At 48.2% G+C, this 20,388-nt stretch overlaps 1 protein-coding gene across 1 annotated transcript; it reads left to right on the top strand.

Annotated features, from left to right (window-relative positions):
- Positions 1–1,131: 1,131 nt before the first annotated feature.
- LOC112894116 (monoacylglycerol lipase) lies at positions 1,132–5,418 on the top strand. The gene is made up of 7 exons (XM_025961727.1): positions 1,132–1,788; positions 3,319–3,357; positions 3,470–3,540; positions 3,868–3,932; positions 4,009–4,098; positions 4,331–4,423; positions 4,840–5,418. The coding sequence occupies exons 1-7, from the start codon at positions 1,355–1,357 to the stop codon at positions 5,254–5,256; spliced, it is 1,209 nt and encodes a 402-aa protein (XP_025817512.1). The 5' UTR covers positions 1,132–1,354; the 3' UTR covers positions 5,257–5,418.
- The last annotated feature ends 14,970 nt before the right edge of the window (positions 5,419–20,388 follow it).

Genomic DNA, 20,388 nt, shown 5'->3' with positions numbered 1-20,388 from the left:
GCCTAGCCTCTTCGTTCATCCGCCGCCATCATCATCTGGCGGCGACGTCATCACGCGCGCCCGTCCGTCCATGTCCAGGAATCAGGCGATCGAGCGAGGCATGGGAGGAAGGGCGCATGGCCGGCCCCCGCACCGCACGCCCCCGCCCCCCCCCCCCCCCCCCCCCCCGGGCGGCCGGCCGGGGTGGTGCACGCGACATGCCATTGCAATTACTCGCGTCCCGCGTCGCACATGCCTAGCTAGCTAGCTGCCTCCCAATGATTCGCCGCCGCTGGTGGCCTCGTCCGGTCGTCCCCTCGGCCGCCCGCTCACCCCGGTGCCGTCGGCATCACGCCCGGCCGGTGCCGCTGCTTTCGCTTCCACCTGCATGCGGATCACCCCGAGATCCCCTCCTCGTGCGGTGCCGGCCGGTCCCTGCTCGCTTCCCGGTCCGGGATCTACCACCGCCACCGATCCGGCACCCAATTTTTCCTCCGCTCCGATCCGGTCGTGGCGTTCGCCGCCGGAGAGGGGTCGAGCGGGCGGCCACCGGGCCACGCATCGTCCGCGGGTCCCACGACGACGTGTTAACCGCTGCGCGCGCCTCGCTTTCGGCGGAGCTGATCGTTACCGCACGGCGCGGCGGGCTCGCCGAGTCGTCGGTGCCCAGGACACTTGGAGACCGACCGGCGGCGGCGTGTGGCTGGGCGGTCGTCGCCGCTCGCCAGGGAGAGGGAGACGGCGAGGGCATCGGTCGCATGCGTCGGCGTCGCGCTCAGCTGCGCATCGGTGCGGTGTGCTGCGCCAATAACTGTGGCAGAGGCTGGCACCGGCGGAGAGAGAGCGACCTCTCGCTTGGACTGGTACCTGTAGACGCCGCTGGTTCACGCACCTCGGTTTCAATTTTCTTGTTCTGAACAGTTGCACATCATGTCACTAGACACCTGCTGGATGATCAGCTATAATTTCCTTTTTTGTCCCTTCTCTGCAAAATACGATGAAAATTCTATGGTTTAATTCGAGTTCGAGCTCGGACATGGGTCCATGTCGCCATGAGTCGTGGCATGAGCGAGCAGCAGCGGTGCAGTGGTCGCGTGTGGGGCCCACCGGCCAGCCGACGGCTTTTCCAGCAAATTGGCTTCCACGGAAGGCGAAAGCCGAAACGAACGGGGGAGACGACGAGACCGGGAGAGGGCGAACCGACTAGAGCCAAGCGAGGCCGAATTCCAGGAAGAAGCCAGCCGCGCGTCGTCTTCCTCCCTCGACCCTTCCTATAAATACGCGCGACCGCGTAACCCGCGAAGAAAAAGTAAAAGGGAGGACGGAGGAGGAGAGGAGGAACAGCGAAGGGAACTAGGACCAGCGGCGGGCAAGAATGGAGAGGGGCGGCGCCGGCCGCGGGGACGGGGTGATGATGACGTCGGGCGCGACGGGCCGGATCGTGCCGGTGTTCCGCTCCGTGCTGTCGCGGCGCGCGCTGCTACGCGTCGCCGTCGCGCTGCGCGCGCTCTTCCTCTGGCTGCTGGTCCTCGCCGGCGGGCTGCGCCGGCGCCGGGCGGCGGGGTCCGAGGCCGCGGCGGCGTCGCCGGCGGAGGCTGGGGCCGTGGCCGGGGCCTGGAAGGCTCGGCGGCGGCGGCAGGCCGCGGAGGAGGAGGACGTGCGCCGCCGCAGGGCGCTCGCGGAGGAGGTGGCAATGGCGGAGGGCGCCGGCGCGGGGCAGGGGACCAGGTGGGGCACGTTCCTCGTCGCCGGGGCCAGGAGGAACGCGCTCTTCTGCCGCCTCTGGGCGCCCGCCGCCGAGGAGATGAGGTGAGCGCGCCGCCGCGTTTGCGATTAATTGGCTTCCTTGGTGGTTCCGGCTGTGGAATTGGCCGTCCGGCCGTCCCCCTTTTTTGTTTGTTTCTGGAGATTTCGTTTTCTCCGCAGGCATTTCTGAATTTTATTTTGTTTCATTTCATTGGCTGGGTGGTGGGGGCAGGGTACTTTGTGGCTGTGATTTTACCCAAACTGGCCGCCCACTCTGAATATTTTGCATCGTTTCAGTTCTGTCCGTGTGTGTTCCTTACATTATCGAAGTTTCTTTCGGCATTTTATTGGGAACTTTATGCGAATTTTTGTTCATGGACGATGATCCCGGAGAAAGTGAAGTTTTTATCATTTTCTATTGAAAAGCAAAGACTCTTGTTCAACTTACTCCTTGGTTTTCTGCCTCTGGTGACGATAATTGGCTATTGTGGGCCTCGATATTTTGAGTTTGAGCTGTTCATGTACAAATAGCAAATAGCAGAGTGCGATGAACACCTATTTAGGGTTTTGATCACCAAAGAAGAGTGTTTTACACGACACCTGATGCCATTAGCCAAACTCTGTAGAGCTCTGCTGCGGTTACTTCTATCCTAGCCTGGCAAAAGTCAGCATAAAGACGTGCCGTGCAGTTCACGTCGGGTACATCCACTTTGCGCAACGTCAGTGTTCTCGCTTGCATTCATCGCACCGCCTGGGCTTGCATTGAAGTTGCTCATTACGCCATCTTTGCCTTCACTTTGATTCTAGTTCTGTTGATGTTAGGTTGTTGGCTGGCTTTAAGGTCAAATGGATTGGTTGTCATGCTTTTGCACATGAGTTGTCCTCCTAAAAACCGAACTGTTTGACTACATATACCTGTCATGGATTCTTATTCCGAGCATATTGGCTAAAGTTGTGATAACCTCGAATACATAGAATTTTCTGGAACAGCAAGCGATTTATGAATAGTGAAAAGGAGGACAAAGAAGATTTATTCATGTCGAACTCTAGAATTTAGATGGCCAACTAAAGTGCAATGGATTAGCAGAATGAAAACGGTGCCTTGTCTCCAAGTCTGCAACTTTTGCTCCATCATATCTCACAGTCGTCCATGCTTTTTTCCAGAATGATAAGGGCTTCTGGCTCAGGACAACTTAGCTATCAAGAAAAGGCATAGAATTTTTAATAAAATCTGGGTGATGCTATCTTTTATCCCCATCATCTTTGCAACTTAGTTCTTGTCATGCCTCTGTGCCTAGTTGCATGATCTCTGCTCTCAATTTTGTGACACCATAGTCAAATGTTCACCAAACAAGAATTGAAAAAAAAAAGGCAGGAAACCAGTTTAGGTAATCTACCACTCGTACTGTATCTGGTTAAACTATGTTTGGTTGTTTGGTATTATTGCACCATCTGATAATGTTGTTCTGGACATGTCAATTTTGAACCTTCGAACGTGTGTTCCAGTGCTAATTATATGTCCCATTGTGACACATCTATGCGATTGCTTTCCTTTGGAAGCTTCACTGATTCGCCATTCCTCTCTTACTTCAGGGGCATTTTGGTCATCATACATGGTCTGAATGAACACAGGTTAGGAAACCATGCTGAGTCCCTTTTTGTCATAGATTTGTGCTGTACTTCTATGCACTACTTCCCTTGTATTCAAAAGCATAATTTAACACCATTGATCCTGCATTTCCAGTGGAAGGTATTTGCACTTTGCTGAACAGCTGACAGCATGTGGCTTTGGAGTATATGCCATGGATTGGATAGGTAAGGAGCACTGCTTTGGGTATTCTGAACATGCATATGCTACCTGAGATACGTATGGTGTGGTGAAAGATTGGTGCTGCACTTAGAAACAAGGAATGGAAGATCGAGCAGCTTCAAAGCTAGTTAGAGACCTTACCTGATTCTTTCTGTTTACTGTTAATTTTTTATCGCTAATGTCACCATGTTTATAAACTATTCACTCTTGCTAGCAAGGCTGTAAAGCTATGTAACTTTAACAGTTCATTTTGCAATCAGTTTGCCCTGTGATAATGCCTATTTAGTGTCTGGATCAAACGTTAACAGGCTAACTCTTGCTACACATGACAGGGCATGGTGGAAGTGATGGCCTGCACGGCTATGTGCCTTCACTAGACTATGTTATCGAAGACATAGTGAGTCTCTATTTCTGCCTAATTCTTATTTCTGTTCCTGATGTAATACTTGATTGACATTATTACCTGCAAACAGGAAGTGCTTCTCAACAAAATTATGATGGAGAATCCTGGGGTCCCTTGTTTTCTTCTTGGTCACTCCACCGGCGGAGCTGTGGTCTTGAAGGTACGCAGTTATGAAATTGAACAGTGTTTATCTACCCTATTTAGGCCAGGTTTAGACACTGACCCAATTTCTCTGGGCCTGTGAACAATGGATACCATGACGGGCAGAGAAATGGTGCAAAACCTTAACAAAGTAGCCTGGTTGAAAAATGGTTTGGCTGCAGATTCTCATTTTACACGCTTGGTTTTCTTTCTTCTTTCATTGTGCTCATCACTAGCTCACAACTTGGCAGGCATCTTTGTACCCTCATATCAGAGAGAAACTGGAAGGGATCATCCTGACATCACCGGCTCTGCGTGTGAAACCTGCCCATCCTATTGTTGGGGTAATGCAACTACTCCGTTTTCCTGTTTGTTCACAACTAATGTACACATGACATGAGCGCTCTTCAGATCAACAACAAGTTGTGCATTTCCCAAATAACACAGCATACATCATTGAAGAAAAAAGTTGATTAAGGCCAGTGACGGTTATAGATTATTGAACACTAAAACACAAGCATATACGCTATGACTCTGTTTTTAAAAGAACACTTGAGGCAAGGCATGTACATATCTGTTTTTAAAAGAACACTTGAGGCAAGGCATGTACATAGTTTTCCGCATCCTCGGGTAAAACAAACTGTTCAGTAGTAAGCTCTGATCCTGATTTCATCATCAGCGCCGGCATTTTCTGACACAGTACTACGTTCTGTTTTCATCGGAATGTTCAGACTAACCGAGGCTTCAATGGATCATGCAGGCTGTGGCACCGATATTCTCTCTAGTAGCACCCAAGTTCCAGTTCAAAGGAGCGAACAAGAGGGGCATCCCCGTGTCCCGCGACCCAGCCGCGCTGCTCGCAAAATACTCTGACCCATTGGTCTACACGGGGCCGATCAGGGTCCGGACGGGCCACGAGATCCTGCGCATCTCCTCCTACCTGCTGCACAACCTGAAGAAGGTCACCGTCCCGTTCATGGTCCTGCACGGCACGGCGGACCGGGTGACGGACCCGCTGGCCTCGCAGGACCTACACAGGGAGGCCGCGTCGAGGCACAAGGACCTGAGGCTGTACGACGGCTTCTTGCACGACCTGCTCTTCGAGCCCGAGCGCGACGAGATCGGGGCCGAGATCATCGGCTGGATGGACGGGATGCTCCGGCGGCAGACGGTGTGAGTGGGCCAGCTGCGCGGTGGTTTTCGCGTTCTTGATTGGTGGTGTTTCTCTGAAAGTGGTATCTATGGGTGATTTGTGTGCCTAGATGGATGCAAATTTGTGCTCTGTAACTATTTCAGTATAATAACGGAAAGAGGAGCATGCATTCGTGGTTTTTGAATCCTTCTGCCAATTTTGCTGTTGAGCTGGTGACCGTTGTGTCCAACATTATAGCCAGACATGAGCTCTGACTTGCAGGTGGTTGAAGTGCTCTGACAGGAGGCCGTTCAGAGTTTGGATCACAGGCAGTTGAGGTTTTTTCCAAATCGATCGGAACAGTGAAGGCCATCAGAACAGAGAAAAACACGAGCCAATGCAAGGACTCGATCACGGACCGGAAAGAAGGACCTACGGCTGTTGCCACGCCGGCGGCGGACAGCTTGTCCGTTGGCCGCACGGAAGCTGCGCAGCGGGGTCGACCTCTTGCATTCTCGCACGGCCGCGCCGCCGCCATGCACCTCGCACGGGCGGGCCACGGGGAGCCACGCAGACGTCAGACCGGATCTCCCTGTTGGGCTCAACCAAAAGGTGGGCCTAAGTAACTGGGCCGCCGCTTGGCCCAAGCAACTCTGCTCATCACTATCCAGTCGAATCGTGGCCGCAGACTCCGGATCCAACGGTCTACCGTAACCCAAGCCTGGACGGTAAATGGAATACCGTCCACCCCGAACCCTCCCCGCGCGCGCTCTGCTGCTCGCCGCGCCGTCGCGATCAGCGCCGCTGGGCGGCCCCCAGAGCGTTGCGGCATATCCTTGGCGTCACCTAGGAGGCAACCGCGCCTCGCCTCGCCGCAACTGCGCTCCACGGCGGCCGCCACCGTCTCGCAGTGTCTTCCTCCATCGCGGACGCGGCCACCTTGTTTGGTTTCGCCGCCGGCCAGAATCATCACCCTTCACCGGGCGTATCCCCGTTTCTACCATGCCCGGAGCCGCACGTTCTTCTCCCCGCGGTGCGCGGCATCTTCCGGAGGCACGACCCCATCGTGGTCATCGCCGTGGCCGACATCGACGGCAAGGCGAAGGAGGCGCTCCGCGTGGCCGCTGACCCCGCCGTGAACCGCACCGCGCTCGTCCTCCTCCCCAGGAGCTCATCTGTGTCCAAGGTGCTCCGGATGGCCACGCTCAAGCTCGCCTGAATTCCAAGTAAGCATCTGCACGCATCTCCGCACGTCGCCATGCATCATCTTCCAATCAATTGTGATGGTCAGGTCATTTTTGCATCAGTGTTGCAGACCGGAACCCGACGCGTATCCCGGTGAACATCATCACGCAGAACCGCGCCAAGTCGCTGCTGCGGACCTCCGTTGTCATCTACGCGATTGATTTGTTCCAGATTACACTGCGGTGAGTCCGGGTGACTCGCTCTGGGTGGGTGATCTGTTAGAGTTTAGTGATCGACTAAGTGTCAGCCAGCTCGGTAATTAGCTAAACAAGATAGCAATTTAGGACTAATCGAGAGTGTAACAGAGAGAGGGAGGGAGATGGAAAAGATGTGCCATACCCCCGGTTGATGAGCCGGCATCGCCATTGTTTGCCATGGCGATGAAGAAACCGAGCCGGAGTCGAGGACGAGAGTGAAAGGGCGGTGGCGGTGATGCAGTGCAGCGGCGGCGGAACTTCCTGTCGCTCCAGCGCCCCTTAGATCGGATCGGCTAGGGTTTTAGGTGGGCTGTAGGCAACGCGGCGAACCTCGTGTCGCATGCCCCGGCCCCCACCTCTCCTTTTATTTTGGCGCTACGCGACGGGGGCCCACACGCCATTGGCTTGGCTGTGCGCCCCCGATCGGGGCGCGTAACGGACTCTGGATCGGTCGTTGGATCGATCCGGGGTCGAGATCAAACTAACATTCTCCCCTTTGATCTCTACTAACTTACTCACTTTTTACGTCCGATTTCATTCAGATTAGTACATTGAGCATGCCTCGTCTCAACAGTTATTACTGTTGGATTAACAGCCACAACATACTTTTCCGTTTGAAACAGAACCTTACTTTTGGGCCCTTACTCTCCAGGAATCATAGACTTTCCCGTAAACCCATGCCGGCTAAGTGTTCTCTGAACACATTGGGTGGTAAGCCTTTTGTGAGTGGATCCGCTAACATCTTCTTTGTGCTCAAATACTCAAGACTAATTGTATGATCCTGAATTTGCTCTTTAACAACATAAAACTTTATTTCAATGTGTTTGGCAGCTCCACTTGACTTGTTGTTGTAAGCGTAAAATACTGCAGGCTCATTGTCGCAGTACATCTTTAGTGGTTTTTCTATGCTGTCAACCACTCTTAATCCAGGTATGAATTTCTTTAGCCATTTAACCTGCCCCGATGCTTCGTAACAAGCTATAAATTCTGCATACATCGTAGACGATGCAGTGACTGTCTGTTTGGAGCTTTTCCACGATATAGCTCCACTTGCGAGAGTAAACACATAGCCTGACGTGGATTTTCTGTCATTCTTATCTCCCGCAAAGTCTGAATCTGAATAACCCTCTATCACTAGAGATTCAGATCTCCTGTATGTTAGCATGAGGTCTTTCGTTTCTTGCACATAACGCAAAACTTTCTTAATCATTTTCCAGTGTTCTATCCCTGGATTGCTCTGGAATCTGCCAAGTATCCCGGTGACAAAAGCTAAGTCAGGGCGCGTACATACTTGAGCATACTGTAGGTTTCCGACAGCTGAAACATATGGTACCGCTTTCATCTGATCAATTTCACACTGATTTCTAGGACACTGAAATTTCCCATAACTATCGCCCTTGACTATAGGAGTAGGTGTCGGCTTACTCGCATGCATACCGTACTTCTTTAGTACCTTTTCTACGTATGCTTTCTGCGATAATTCTAGAACCCCCTTGTTTCTTTCTCGGTGAATCTCAATTCCTAAAACGAATGAGGCTTCACCTAAATCTTTCATATCGAATTTTGAGGATAAGAATTTCTTTGTCTCCAATAGCAGATCAATATCACTGCTAGCAAGCAGAATATCATCCACATACAGAATAAGGAAAACGAATTTTCTATTCTTAAACTTTGCATAAATACAGTTGTTCTCCTCATTTTCTTTGAAACCAAACTTCCTTATGGTTTCATCGAATTTCAAATACCACTGTCTGGAGGCTTGCTTTAATCCATAAATGGATTTCTTTAGACGACATCCCATCTTTTCTTTTCCATCCACGACAAAACCTTTTGGTTATGCCATGTAAACATTCTCATAAAGATCCCCGTTGAGTAACGCCATCTTTACATCCATCTGATGTAACTCTAAATTATAATGCGCCACTAACGCCATTATAATTCTGAAGGAGTCCTTGCATGAAACAGAAGAAAATGTCTCATTATAATCTATCCTTTCTCTTTGTGTGAAACCTTTCGCCACAAGTCGCGCTTTATATCTTTCAATATTCCCTTTGGAGTCACATTTTGTCTTGTAGACCCATTTACAGCCTACTGTTTTGGCTCTTTTAGGAATTTCTTCTAGATCCCAAACATCGTTGGTACTCATCAATTTCATTTCATCTTTCATGGCTACCAACCATTCAGATGAATGAACACTTCTCATGGCTTCTTCAAATGAAGTGGGGTCACCCTCCATCTGAATTTCGTCGCTATTATAGATTTTATAATCGCTCGAAATAGCGGGCTTTCTTGTTCTTTGAGACCTTCTCGGTGCCTCAGCTATCGGCACCTCTTCTACCTGGGGCTGCTGTTGCTCCCCTTCATGTGCGGCTATCGGTTCTGTCGGATGCTGAGGGACAGGTTCCTGATTCTGACTCGTCGCCGCAGCTGGAGAACTAACAACAGGTGCTGACACCGTAGGTGAAGCAGCAACAGGCAACACGAAAAATGGATCTTGGATCATCGGAGTAGGTACGAAAACCCGCTTCTCCTCAAGGTCAATTTTTCGAGCTACCGTGCTCCCCCTCATCATTTGATCCTCCAAAAAGACAGCGTGTCTCGTTTCTACGAACTTTGTATATCCATTAGGACAGTAGAAACGATAACCCTTCGACTTTTCTGGATAACCAATAAAATGGCAATTTACTGTCTTAGGGTCTAACTTTCCAATACTTGGATTAAATACTTTCGCCTCAGCTGGACAGCCCCACACATGTAAATAATTTAGTGTGGGTTTTCTCCCTGTCCATAACTCATACGGTGTTTTAGGCACCGACTTACTCGGTACGCGATTAAGAATATGAATAGCGGTTTTTAACGCCTCCATCCATAAATTAATCGGTAACGTGGAGTAGCTTAGCATACTTCTCACCATATCCATTAAGGTACGGTTACGTCTTTTAGCGACTCCATTTTGCTGAGGCTCACCCGGTGTAGAGTACTGAGCTACTTTTCCATTTCCCTGTAGAAACCTTGCAAAAGGTCCAGGAATTTGGCAATACGGGGTGTGTCAACTGTAGTACTCACCTCCACGGTCAGATCTTACTATTTTTATCTTAAGATTTTGCTGATTTTCTACTTCAGCCTTAAAAATCTTGAATTTATCTAACGCTTCTGATCTTTCTTTAATTGGATAAATATAACCATAACGCGAATAATCATCTGTAAACGTTATGAACGAATCATAACCGTCTACAGAATTTATGGGAAATGGACCACAGATATCTGTGTGCACTATCTCCAAAACCCCTGAACTGCGTTTGGCTCCTTTCTTTATTTTCTTAACGTACTTTCCTTTAACGCAATCGATGCAATGTTCTTCATCTGAAAAATCTAACGGATGGAGAATGTTTTCTTTAATTAATCTCTCAATTCTCCCTCTCGAAATGTGGCCTAAACGACAGTGCCATAATTTCGCTAAATTTTTATTGTTGCATCATTTGCACTTATTACTTGCGTCGTTAGTCGTGCGTTCAATACTCGTAGTATTGCTAACAGAATTCACAGTGTCATGCATAGGCAACATATAAAGTTTGTTTTGTCGGATGGCAAGACCAACACACTGACTATTAGATATAATCTCACATTGTTCTTTGCCAAAATGACAATCATAACCATCATCTGCCAAACATGATACTGAAATTAAGTGTCTAGATAAAGAGGGTACATAAAGAACATTATGCAACTGGAGGCTAAAGCCGTTCTCTAATTCTAACGTGAGTTGACAAACTGCTTCAACATCGGCTCTAACTCCATTGGCGACTTTCAGCCATCTATCCCCTCTTTGCAGCATCATCCTTGTACTTATACCCTGCAAGGAATTAGCAACATGAACCGTTGCACCTGAGTCAATCCACCAAATAGATTTAGAATAACTTACGTACAGGGTCTCATCTATAAAAGTGATAACATTCTCACCTTTCTTAATTAAATGCTTTAGAAAATCTGGGCAATCTTTTTTGTAGTGTCCTGTCTTGTGACACCACATGCATTGATCTTTCTCAATGTGCGGTTGATCTTTCTTTGCACCCTTGCCTGGGTGAGTCGAAGAAGAAGAAGAAGTGGAACCCCGTTTGAACTGAGGTTTCCCTTGTGGCCTCGTGTATTTATCAGAAGAGTTGTTTCTTTTGTTGTGCCTAACATAGTTGAGCGTGTCACCATGCGAGGCTTTAAGTCTTTCCTCTTCTTGCACACACATCGCGATGAGCTTCTCTAGATCCCATGTCTCTGGGCTGATGTTGTAGTTAACAACAAAGGTCTCAAACTCTTTTGGCAGGAAAGCCAGAACCAAATGGACAACGAAAGCATGAGGAAGCTCCATGTCCATAGGTTTGAGCTTAGATGCCATGTTGCTCATCTTCAGTATGTGCTCTCTCACACCACCGCCAGTGTACTTGTCATTTACTAACCTCTGAATCAGAGTTTGCGCATAAGCTTTTGAAGAGCCAACAAATTGACTCTCAACTTTCTTCAAGTACTCAACTGCGGTGGCGCAATCTGGGATTACTCCCCTGATACTGTCTATAATGGAACTCTTGATGACCATCAAGCACTTTCTGTTCGAAGAGTTCCATTTTGCTCTCTCAAGATCATACTTCATTTGAACAATTGCATGTTCTCTCTGACGAGCTTGCCAAGCGGCAGAGCTCTCATCCGGGTCCCTCACCAGTTCCTCAGGACCAACGGGACACGGTGAGGTGATGGCTAAGTCAATATCTGACAGTGCGAGAGCCACTTCTAGCTTCTGTGCCCATATCCCGTAGATGGAACCATCCAACGGCGGTATAGCATTAATGAAAGTCATTGCATTAGATCCTAAAATTTAAATCAAGAAAAGTGAGAACTGCTTTATAAAACAATAATTGCATATCTGAAATTAACGTTGGTCAATATTAAGATATGCAAAAATCTAGCTGCATTAATTCTAAATCACCGTTGGGCAGTATTAGAACAATGCATGGAAACTTACTGAAAAAATTATAATACTGCTATTATCAACGTTGGTCAGAAAATAACAATATTATAATGGAAGAAAAAATATAAACTGACTCCTTTAATTATAATATCTCGTTGGTTCTAAAATAATTAAAGGATAGAACTTAATTAACTTTGCAGCGGAAAAATTAAACTATGCTTACTTTCAGAAACTTTCTCACTTACCATCTCTCTATTGAATTTATCACGTTGGTAAAAAATAAAATAGAGATGAAACTATATATGAAATGTCTAAAATTGTTTCTGAGAAAATACTGGAAAATTTACTGTTCATTTGGCCCAACACGGCCCAGTGCGGCCCAGCCCAACGTGGTGAAACGCGCGCGGGGCTGCTGACCCGCGCACCAGGCCGCAACCTGGGCCTGGGCCGGGAAAGCAGCGCCCCGCCTCAGCCAAAAGGAGCCCAGCTCCCCTTAACTCTCTGCGGCCGTCGGATCAGATCCGATGGCCGTCCGGCCGTTGCGGCCGGGACAAAACCCGGTCCGCAGCACGCTCCCCCGCAAACCCTAGATGCACTTCTCCCACTCCCTTTCGGTCTCTCCTGCCTCCTCCTCGCAACGGCGACCGAGGCGATGGCGCCGCCGTGGGCCTCCTCGCCGGCGAGTGCGCTCGCCTGTACGTGAGCGCGCCGCCGTCGAGTGGGCCCGAGGTGGCTAGCTAGCACGCGCGCGACGGCACGGTGGGGATCCGCGAGCTCGACGAGCTCGGGATGTCGCGGCCCATCGACGACGGTGGTTCGCCGGAGCTGCTAAGCATCAGCTGTGCTATCCCGTGGATCTGGAGGCTCCCGGTGTCGAGGTAAGACCCGTTTCGTGCCCGGTTAGGGTTAGGGTTAGGGTTAGGGCTTAGCACGGGGTGCTTTGGTTCTTTCACCCCGAAAGGGTTTCAATCTCTCTGTTCTTGCCTTCTTTCGAGTTGATTTGAGATCCCCTCCTTCTAATTGCTGTGCAAGAATCTTACCCGAGCCTAACTACACTTAGTTAGGCTTACTGATACCATTGTTAGAGTTTAGTGATCGACTAAGTGTCAGCCAGCTCGGTAATTAGCTAAACAAGATAGCAATTTAGGACTAATCGAGAGTGTAACAGAGAGAGGGAGGGAGATGGAAAAGATGTGCCATACCCCCGGTTGATGAGCCGGCATCGCCATTGTTTGCCATGGCGATGAAGAAACCGAGCCGGAGTCGAGGACGAGAGTGAAAGGGCGGCGGCGGTGATGCAGTGCAGCGGCGGCGGAACTTCCCGTCGCTCCAACGCCCCTTAGATCGGATCGGCTAGGGTTTTAGGTGGGGCTATAGGCAACGCGGCGAACCTCGTATCGCGTGCCCCGGCCCCCACCTCTCCTTTTATTTTGGCGCTGCGCGACGGGGGCCCACACGCCATTGGCTTGGCTGTGCGCCCCCGATCGGGGTGCGTAACGGACTCCGGATCGGTCGTTGGACCGATCCGGGGTCGAGATCAAACTAACATGATCAGCTTGAAGACACGGGTGCTACTGGACGAACCAGAAGGAGATCTCTGACTAATAGCACTGCCATGGCAACGACATGTGTCAATGAACCACTTTCAGAGTAGCATGACGAGCCCGGCAGAGGCTCCACAATGCTCCGGCTGCCGTATCGCATCAGCTGTTCATTTTGGGCTCCAGTTACCTGAGGCTCCTCCGAGCCAATTGTGCAACCAAAACCCATCTGCCGATTTGCTGGGGCTAGTTTTAGCAGACTGTCGCTGTTGAGCTAGTGACTCTGACAGGAGGCCATTCAGAGTTTAAATCACAGACAGTTGAGTTCTCTCCAAATCGATGAAGTAGTAAAGGTTGCGGTATCCAGTAGAAGCTGTAAGCTCTCAACTGAAGTTTGCACTGTAAAGATACAACTTTTCTATATATTGCTCTCTTATTTATGGAGGGGGAATTACATGACCTGAACAACCGGAATCTAATGGCCATGGTGGCTCCAAACAACTTTTAACTGAACTAGCTACTGCTAACTGTTAGTTTGATCTCATCCCGGATCGGTCCAACGACCGATCTGGAGTCCGTTACGCGCCCTGATCGGGGGCGCATAGCCAAGCCAATGGCATGTGGGCCCCCGTCGCGCAGCGCCAAATAAAAGCAAGAGGTGGAGGGCCGGGGCACGAGGTACGAGGTTCACCGCGTCGCCTGTAGCCCCACCAAAAACCCTAGCCCAATCCGATCTAAGGGGCGCTGAGGCGACAGGAAGCACTGCCGACTCTGCACCGCATCGCCGCCGCAATCTCATCCTCGACCTCGACTCCGGCTCGGCTTCACATCCGCCATGGCCAGCAATGGCGTATCCGGCTCATCGACCGGAGGTACGCCATATCTCTCTCTCTCTCCTTCTCTCTATTTCACTCTCGGTTAGTCCTAAGTACCATCATTGTTTAGTTAATCACCGAGCTATCTAGCACTTAGTTGATCCCTAAGGCTTAACAATGGTATCAGTAGGCCTAACTAAGTGTAGTTAGGCTCGGGTAAGAACATTGAACAGCAATTAGAAGGAGAGGATTTCGTATCAACTCGCAAGAAGGCAAGAACAGAACGATTGAGCCCCTTTCGGGGTGAAAGAACCCAAGCACCCCGTGCTAAACCCTAACCCTAACCCTACCCCTAACCCTAACCGGGCAAGAAATGAGACTTACCTCGCCACCGGGAGCTCCCTGCTCCACGGGATAGCAACGCCGAGGCTCAGAAGCCCCGGCGGACCACCGTCGTCGAAGGATCAAGACATCCCGAGCTTGTCGGGCTCGCGGATCTCCACCGTGCCGTCGCGCGCGGGCCAGCTAGGCACCTCGGGCCCACTCGACGGCGGCGCGCTCACGTACAGGCGAGCGCACTCGCCGGCGAGGAGGCCCGCGGCGGCGCCATCGCCTTCGGTCGCCATCACGAGGAGGAAGAAGGAGAGGCCGAAGGGGAGCGGGGGAAGTGAATCTAGGGTTTGAAGGGGAGCGGGCTGCGGACCGGGATTTTGTTCCGGCCGCAACGGCCGAAGGGAGTTCGGAGCGCAGCTGGGCTTCCTTTGGCCCAGGCGGGGCGCCGCTTTCCCGGCCCAGGCCCAGGTTGCGGCCTGGTGCGCAGGTCAGCGCCCCACACGCAGTTGATCGCGTTTGGGCTGGGCCGCACTGGGCCGTGATAGGCCACCATGTGGGCTGGACCAGATGAACAGTAGCTTTTCCAATTAAGTAATTTTTCAGAAACCCTTTTAGCCATTTCTTGTATGGTTTCATCTCTATTTTATTTTGCACCAACGTGATAAATTTTATAGAGAGATAGTAAGTCAGAAAGTTTTTGAAAGTAAGTATAGTTTAATTTTTCCGCTACAAATTTAATTAAGTTCTATCCTTTAATTATTTTAGAACCAACGGGACATTATAATTAAAGGAGTCAGTTTTCTGTTTTCTTCAGTTATAATATTGTTATTTTCTGACCAACGTTGATAATAGCAGTATTATAATTTTTTAGTGAGTTTCCATGCATTTGTTCTAATTCTGCCCAATGGTGATTTAGAATTAATGCAGCCAGTTATTTGTATGTCTTAATATTGACCAACGTTGAATTGAGATATGCAATTATTATTTTATAAAGTAGTTCTCACTTTTCTTGATTAAATTTTAGGATCTAATGCAATGACTTTCATTAATGCTATACCGCCGTTGGATGGTTCTAACTACGGGATATGGGCACAGAAGCTAGAAGTGGCTCTCGCACTGTCAGATATTGACTTAGCTATCATCTCACCGTGTCCCGTTAGTCCCGGGGAACTGGTCAGGGACCCGGATGAGAGCTCTACCGCTTGGCAAGCTCGCCAGAGAGAACATGCAAATGTTCAAATGAAGTATGATCTTGAGAGAGCAAAATGGAACTCTTCGAACAGAAAGTGCTTGATGGTCATCAAGAGTTTCATTATAGACAGTATCAGGGGAGTAATCCCAGATTGCGCCACCGCAGTTGAGTACTTGAAGAAAGTTGAGAGTCAATTTGTTGGCTCTTCAAAAGCTTATGCGCAAACTCTGATTCAGAGGTTAGTAAATGACAAGTACACTGGCGGTGGTGTGAGAGAGCACATACTGAAGATGAGCAACATGGCATCTAAGCTCAAACCTATGGACATGGAGCTTCCTCATGCTTTCGTTGTCCATTTGGTTCTGGCCTCCCTGCTAAAAGAATTTGAAACCTTTGTTGTTAACTACAACATCAGCCCAGAGACATGGGACCTAAAGAAGCTCATCGCAATGTGCGTGCAAGAAGAGGAAAGACTTAAGGCCTCGCATGGTGACACGCTCAACTATGTTAGGCATAACAACAGAAACAACTCTTCTGATAAATACACAAGGCCACAAGGGAAACCTCAGTTCAAACGAGGTTCCACTTCTTCTTCTTCTTCGACTCACTCAGGCAAGGGTGCAAAGAAAGATCAACCGCACATTGAGAAAGATCAATGCATGTGGTGTCACAAGACAGGACACTACAAGAAAGACTGCCCAGACTTTCTAAAGCATTTAATTAAGAAAGCTGAGGATGTTATCACATTTATAGATGAGACTCTGCACGTAAGTTATTCTAAATCTACTTGGTGGATTGACTTAGGTGCAACTGTTCATGTTGCTAATTCCTTGCAGGGTATAAGTACAAGGACGATGCTGCAAAGAGGGGATAGATGGCTGAAAGTCGCCAATGGAGTTAGAGCCGATGTTGAAGCAGTTTGTTAACTCACGTTAGAATTAGAGAACGGCTTTAGACTCCAGTTGCATAATGTTCTTTATGTATCCTCTTTGTCTAGAAATTTAATTTCAGTATCATATTTGGCAGATGATGGTTATGATTGCCATTTTGGCAAAGAACAATGTGAGATTCAATTTAATAGTCAGTGTGTTGGTCTTGCCATCTGACAAGACAAACTTTATATGTTGCCTATGCATGAGACTGTGAATTCTGTTAGCAATACTACGAGTATTGAACGTACGACCAACGACGCAAGCAATAAGCGCAAACGATGCGATAACGAAAATTCAGCGAAATTATGGCACTGTCGTTTAGGCCATATTTCGAAGGGGAGAATTGAGAGATTAATTAAATAAAATATTCTCCATCCCTTAGATTTTTCAGATGAAGAACATTGCATCGATTGCATTAAAGAAAAGTACGTTAAGAAAATAAAGAAAGGAGCCAAACGCAGTTCAGGGGTTTTGGAGATAGTGCACACAGATATCTGTGGTCCATTTCCCATAAAGTCTATAGACGGTTATGATTCGTTTATAACGTTTACAGATGATTATTCGCGTTATGGCTATATTTATCCAATTAAAGAAAGATCAGAAGCGTTAGATAAATTCAGGATTTTTAAGGCTGAAGTAGAAAATTAGCAAAATATTAAGATAAAAGTAGTAAGATCTGACCGTGGAGGTAAGTACTACGGTCGACACACCCCGTATGGCCAAATTTTCCTGGACCCTTTGCAAGGTTTCTACAGGAAAATGGAATAGTAGCTCAGTACTTTACACCGGGCGAGCCTCAGCAAAATGGAGTCGCTGAAAGACGTAACCGTACCTTAATGGATATGGTGAGAAGTATGCTAAGCTACTCCACGTTACCGATTAATTTATGGATGGAGGCGTTAAAAACCGCTATTCATATTCTTAATCGCGTACCGAGTAAGTCGGTGCCTAAAACACCGTATGAGTTATGGACAGGAAGAAAACCCACACTAAATTATTTACATGTGTGAGGCTGTCCAGCTGAGGCGAAAGTATTTAATCCAAGTATTGGAAAGTTAGACCCTAAGACAGTAAGTTGCCATTTTATTGGCTATCCAGAAAAGTCAAAGGGTTATCGTTTCTACTGTCCTAATGGATATACAAAGTTCGTAGAAATGAGACACGCTGTCTTTTTGAAGGATCAGATGATGAGGGGGAGCACGGTAGCTTGAAAGATTGACCTTGAGGAGAAGCGGATTTTTGTACCTACTCCGATGATCCAAGATCCATTTTTCGTGTTGCCTGTTGCTGCTTCATCTACGGTGTCAGCACCTGTTGTTAGTTCTCCAACTGCGGCGACGAGTCAGAATCAGAAACCTGTCCTTCAGGATTCGACAAAACCGATAGCCGCACATGAGGGGGAGCAACAGCAGCCCCAGGTAGAAGAGGTGCCGATAGCTGAGGCACCGAGAAGGTCTCAAAGAACAATAAAGCCCGCTATTTCGAACGATTATGAAATCTATAATAGCGAGAAAATTCAGATGGAGGGTGAGCCCACTTCATTTGAAGAAACCATGAGAAGCGTTCATTCATCTGAATGGTTGGAAGCCATGAAAGATGAAATGAAATCGATGAGTACCAACGATGTTTGGGATCTAGAAGAAATTCCTAAAGGAGCCAAAACAGTTGGCTGTAAATGGGTCTACAAGACAAAATGTGATTCCAAAGGGAATATAGAAATATATAAAGCGCGACTTGTGGCGAAAGGTTTCATGCAAAGAGAAGGGATAGATTATAATGAAATATTTTCTCCTATTTCATGCAAGGATTCCTTCAGAATTATAATGGCGTTAGTGGCACATTATAATTTAGAGTTACATCAGATGGAGGTAAAGACGGCGTTACTCAACGGGGACCTTTATGAGAATGTTTACATGGCACAGCCAAAAGATTTTGTCGTGGATGGAAAAGAAAAGATGGGATGTCGTCTAAAGAAATCCATTTATGGATTAAAGCAAGCCTCCAGACAGTGGTATTTGAAATTCGATGAAACCGTAAGAAAGTTTGGTTTCAAAGAAAATAAGGAGGACAACTGCATTTACGCAAAGTTTAAGAATGGAAAATTCATTTTTCTTATTCTGTATGTGGATGATATTCTGCTTGCTAGCAGTGATATTGATCTGCTATTGGAGACAAAGAAATTTTTGTCCTTAAAGTTCGATATGAAAGATTTAGGTGAAGCCTCATTCGTTTTAGGAATTGAGATTCACCGAGAAAGAAGTAAGGGGGTTTTAGGATTATCGCAGAAAGCGTATCTAGAAAAGGTACTAAAGAAGTACGGTATGCATGCGAGTAAGCCAACACCTGCTCCTATAGTCAAGGGCGATAGTTATGGGAAATTTCAGTGTCCCAGAAATCAGTATGAAATCGATCAGATGAAAGCGGTACCATATGCTTCAGCTGTCGGAAGCCTACAGTATGCTCAAGTATGTACGCGTCCTGACTTAGCATTTGTCACCGGGGTACTTGGCAAATTCCAGAGTAATTCAGGGATAGAACACTGGAAAATGGTTAAGAAAGCCTTGCGTTATGTGCAAGGAACGAAAGACCTCACCCTAACATACAGGAGATCTGAATCCCTAGTGATAGAGGGTTATTCAGACTCAGACTTTGCAGGAGATAAGGATGACAGAAAATCCACGTCAGGCTATGTGTTCACTCTCGCAGGTGGAGCTATATCGTGGAAAAGCTCCAAACCGACAGTCACTGCATCATCTACGATGTATGCAGAATTCATAGCTTGTTACGAGGCATCGGGGCAGGTTAAATGGCTAAAAAAATTCATACCTGGATTAAGAGTGGTTGATAGCATAGAAAAACCATTAAAGATGTACTGCGACAATGAGCCTGCAGTATTTTACGCTCACAACAACAAGTCAAGTGGAGCTGCCAAACATATTGACATAAAGTTTTATGTTGTTAAAGAGCAAATCCAGGATCATATAATCAGCCTTGAGTATTTGAGCACAAAGAAAATATTAGCGGATCCGCTCACAAAAGGCTTACCACCCAATGTGTTCAGAGAACACTTAGTCGGCATGGGTTTACGGGAAAGCCTATGATTCGTGGACAGTAAGGGCCCAAAAATAAGGTTCTGTTTCAAACAGAAAAGTGTGTTGTGGCTGTTAATCCAACAGTAATAACTGTTGAGACGAGGCATGCTCGATGCACTGATCTGAATGAAATCGGACGTAAGAAGTGAGTAAGTGAGTTGAGATCAAAGGGGAGAATGTTAGTTTGATCTCATCCCGGATCGGTCCAACGACCGATCCGGAGTCCGTTACGCGCCCTGATCGGGGGCGCACAGCCAAGCCAATGGCATGTGGGCTCCCGTCGCGCAGCGCCAAATAAAAGCAAGAGGTGGGGGGCCGAGGCACGAGGTACGAGGTTCACCGCGTCGCCTGTAGCCCCACCAAAAACCCTAACCCAATCCGATCTAAGGGGCGCTGAGGCGACGGGAAGCACTGCCGCCTCTGCACCACATCGCCGCCGCAATCTCATCCTCGACCTCGACTCCGGCTCGGCTTCACATCCGCCATGGCCAGCAATGGCGTATCCGGCTCATCGACCGGAGGTACGCCATATCTCTCTCTCTCTCCCTCTCTCTGTTTCACTCTCGGTTAGTCCTAAGTACCATCATTGTTTAGTTAATCACCGAGCTATCTAGCACTTAGTTGATCCCTAAGGCTTAACACTAACCTGAAAGACAAAGACCAACTGAACTTAACTGAATGGAAGGAAAAGGGAAAAGAAAACAGAAAACTTAACACACGAAGAGGGATTATTTGCTTCAGAAGCAGCCATGGTCGGTCTCTCTCACAGTACACACCTTTTCTTTTGAGATTTAGGTCCAACTTTTTTGTTTCTGAGATTTAGAATGCCATGGACTGAACAAAACGGACATGTTTTCAGGCCCAAGAGCGAACGTA

The sequence above is a fragment of the Panicum hallii genome, chromosome 5 (assembly GCF_002211085.1).
Source record: "Panicum hallii strain FIL2 chromosome 5, PHallii_v3.1, whole genome shotgun sequence".
Taxonomy (NCBI): domain Eukaryota; kingdom Viridiplantae; phylum Streptophyta; class Magnoliopsida; order Poales; family Poaceae; genus Panicum; species Panicum hallii.
The sequence above is the reverse complement of the archived record's forward strand: the minus strand, read 5'-3'. Positions and strand labels throughout refer to the sequence as shown.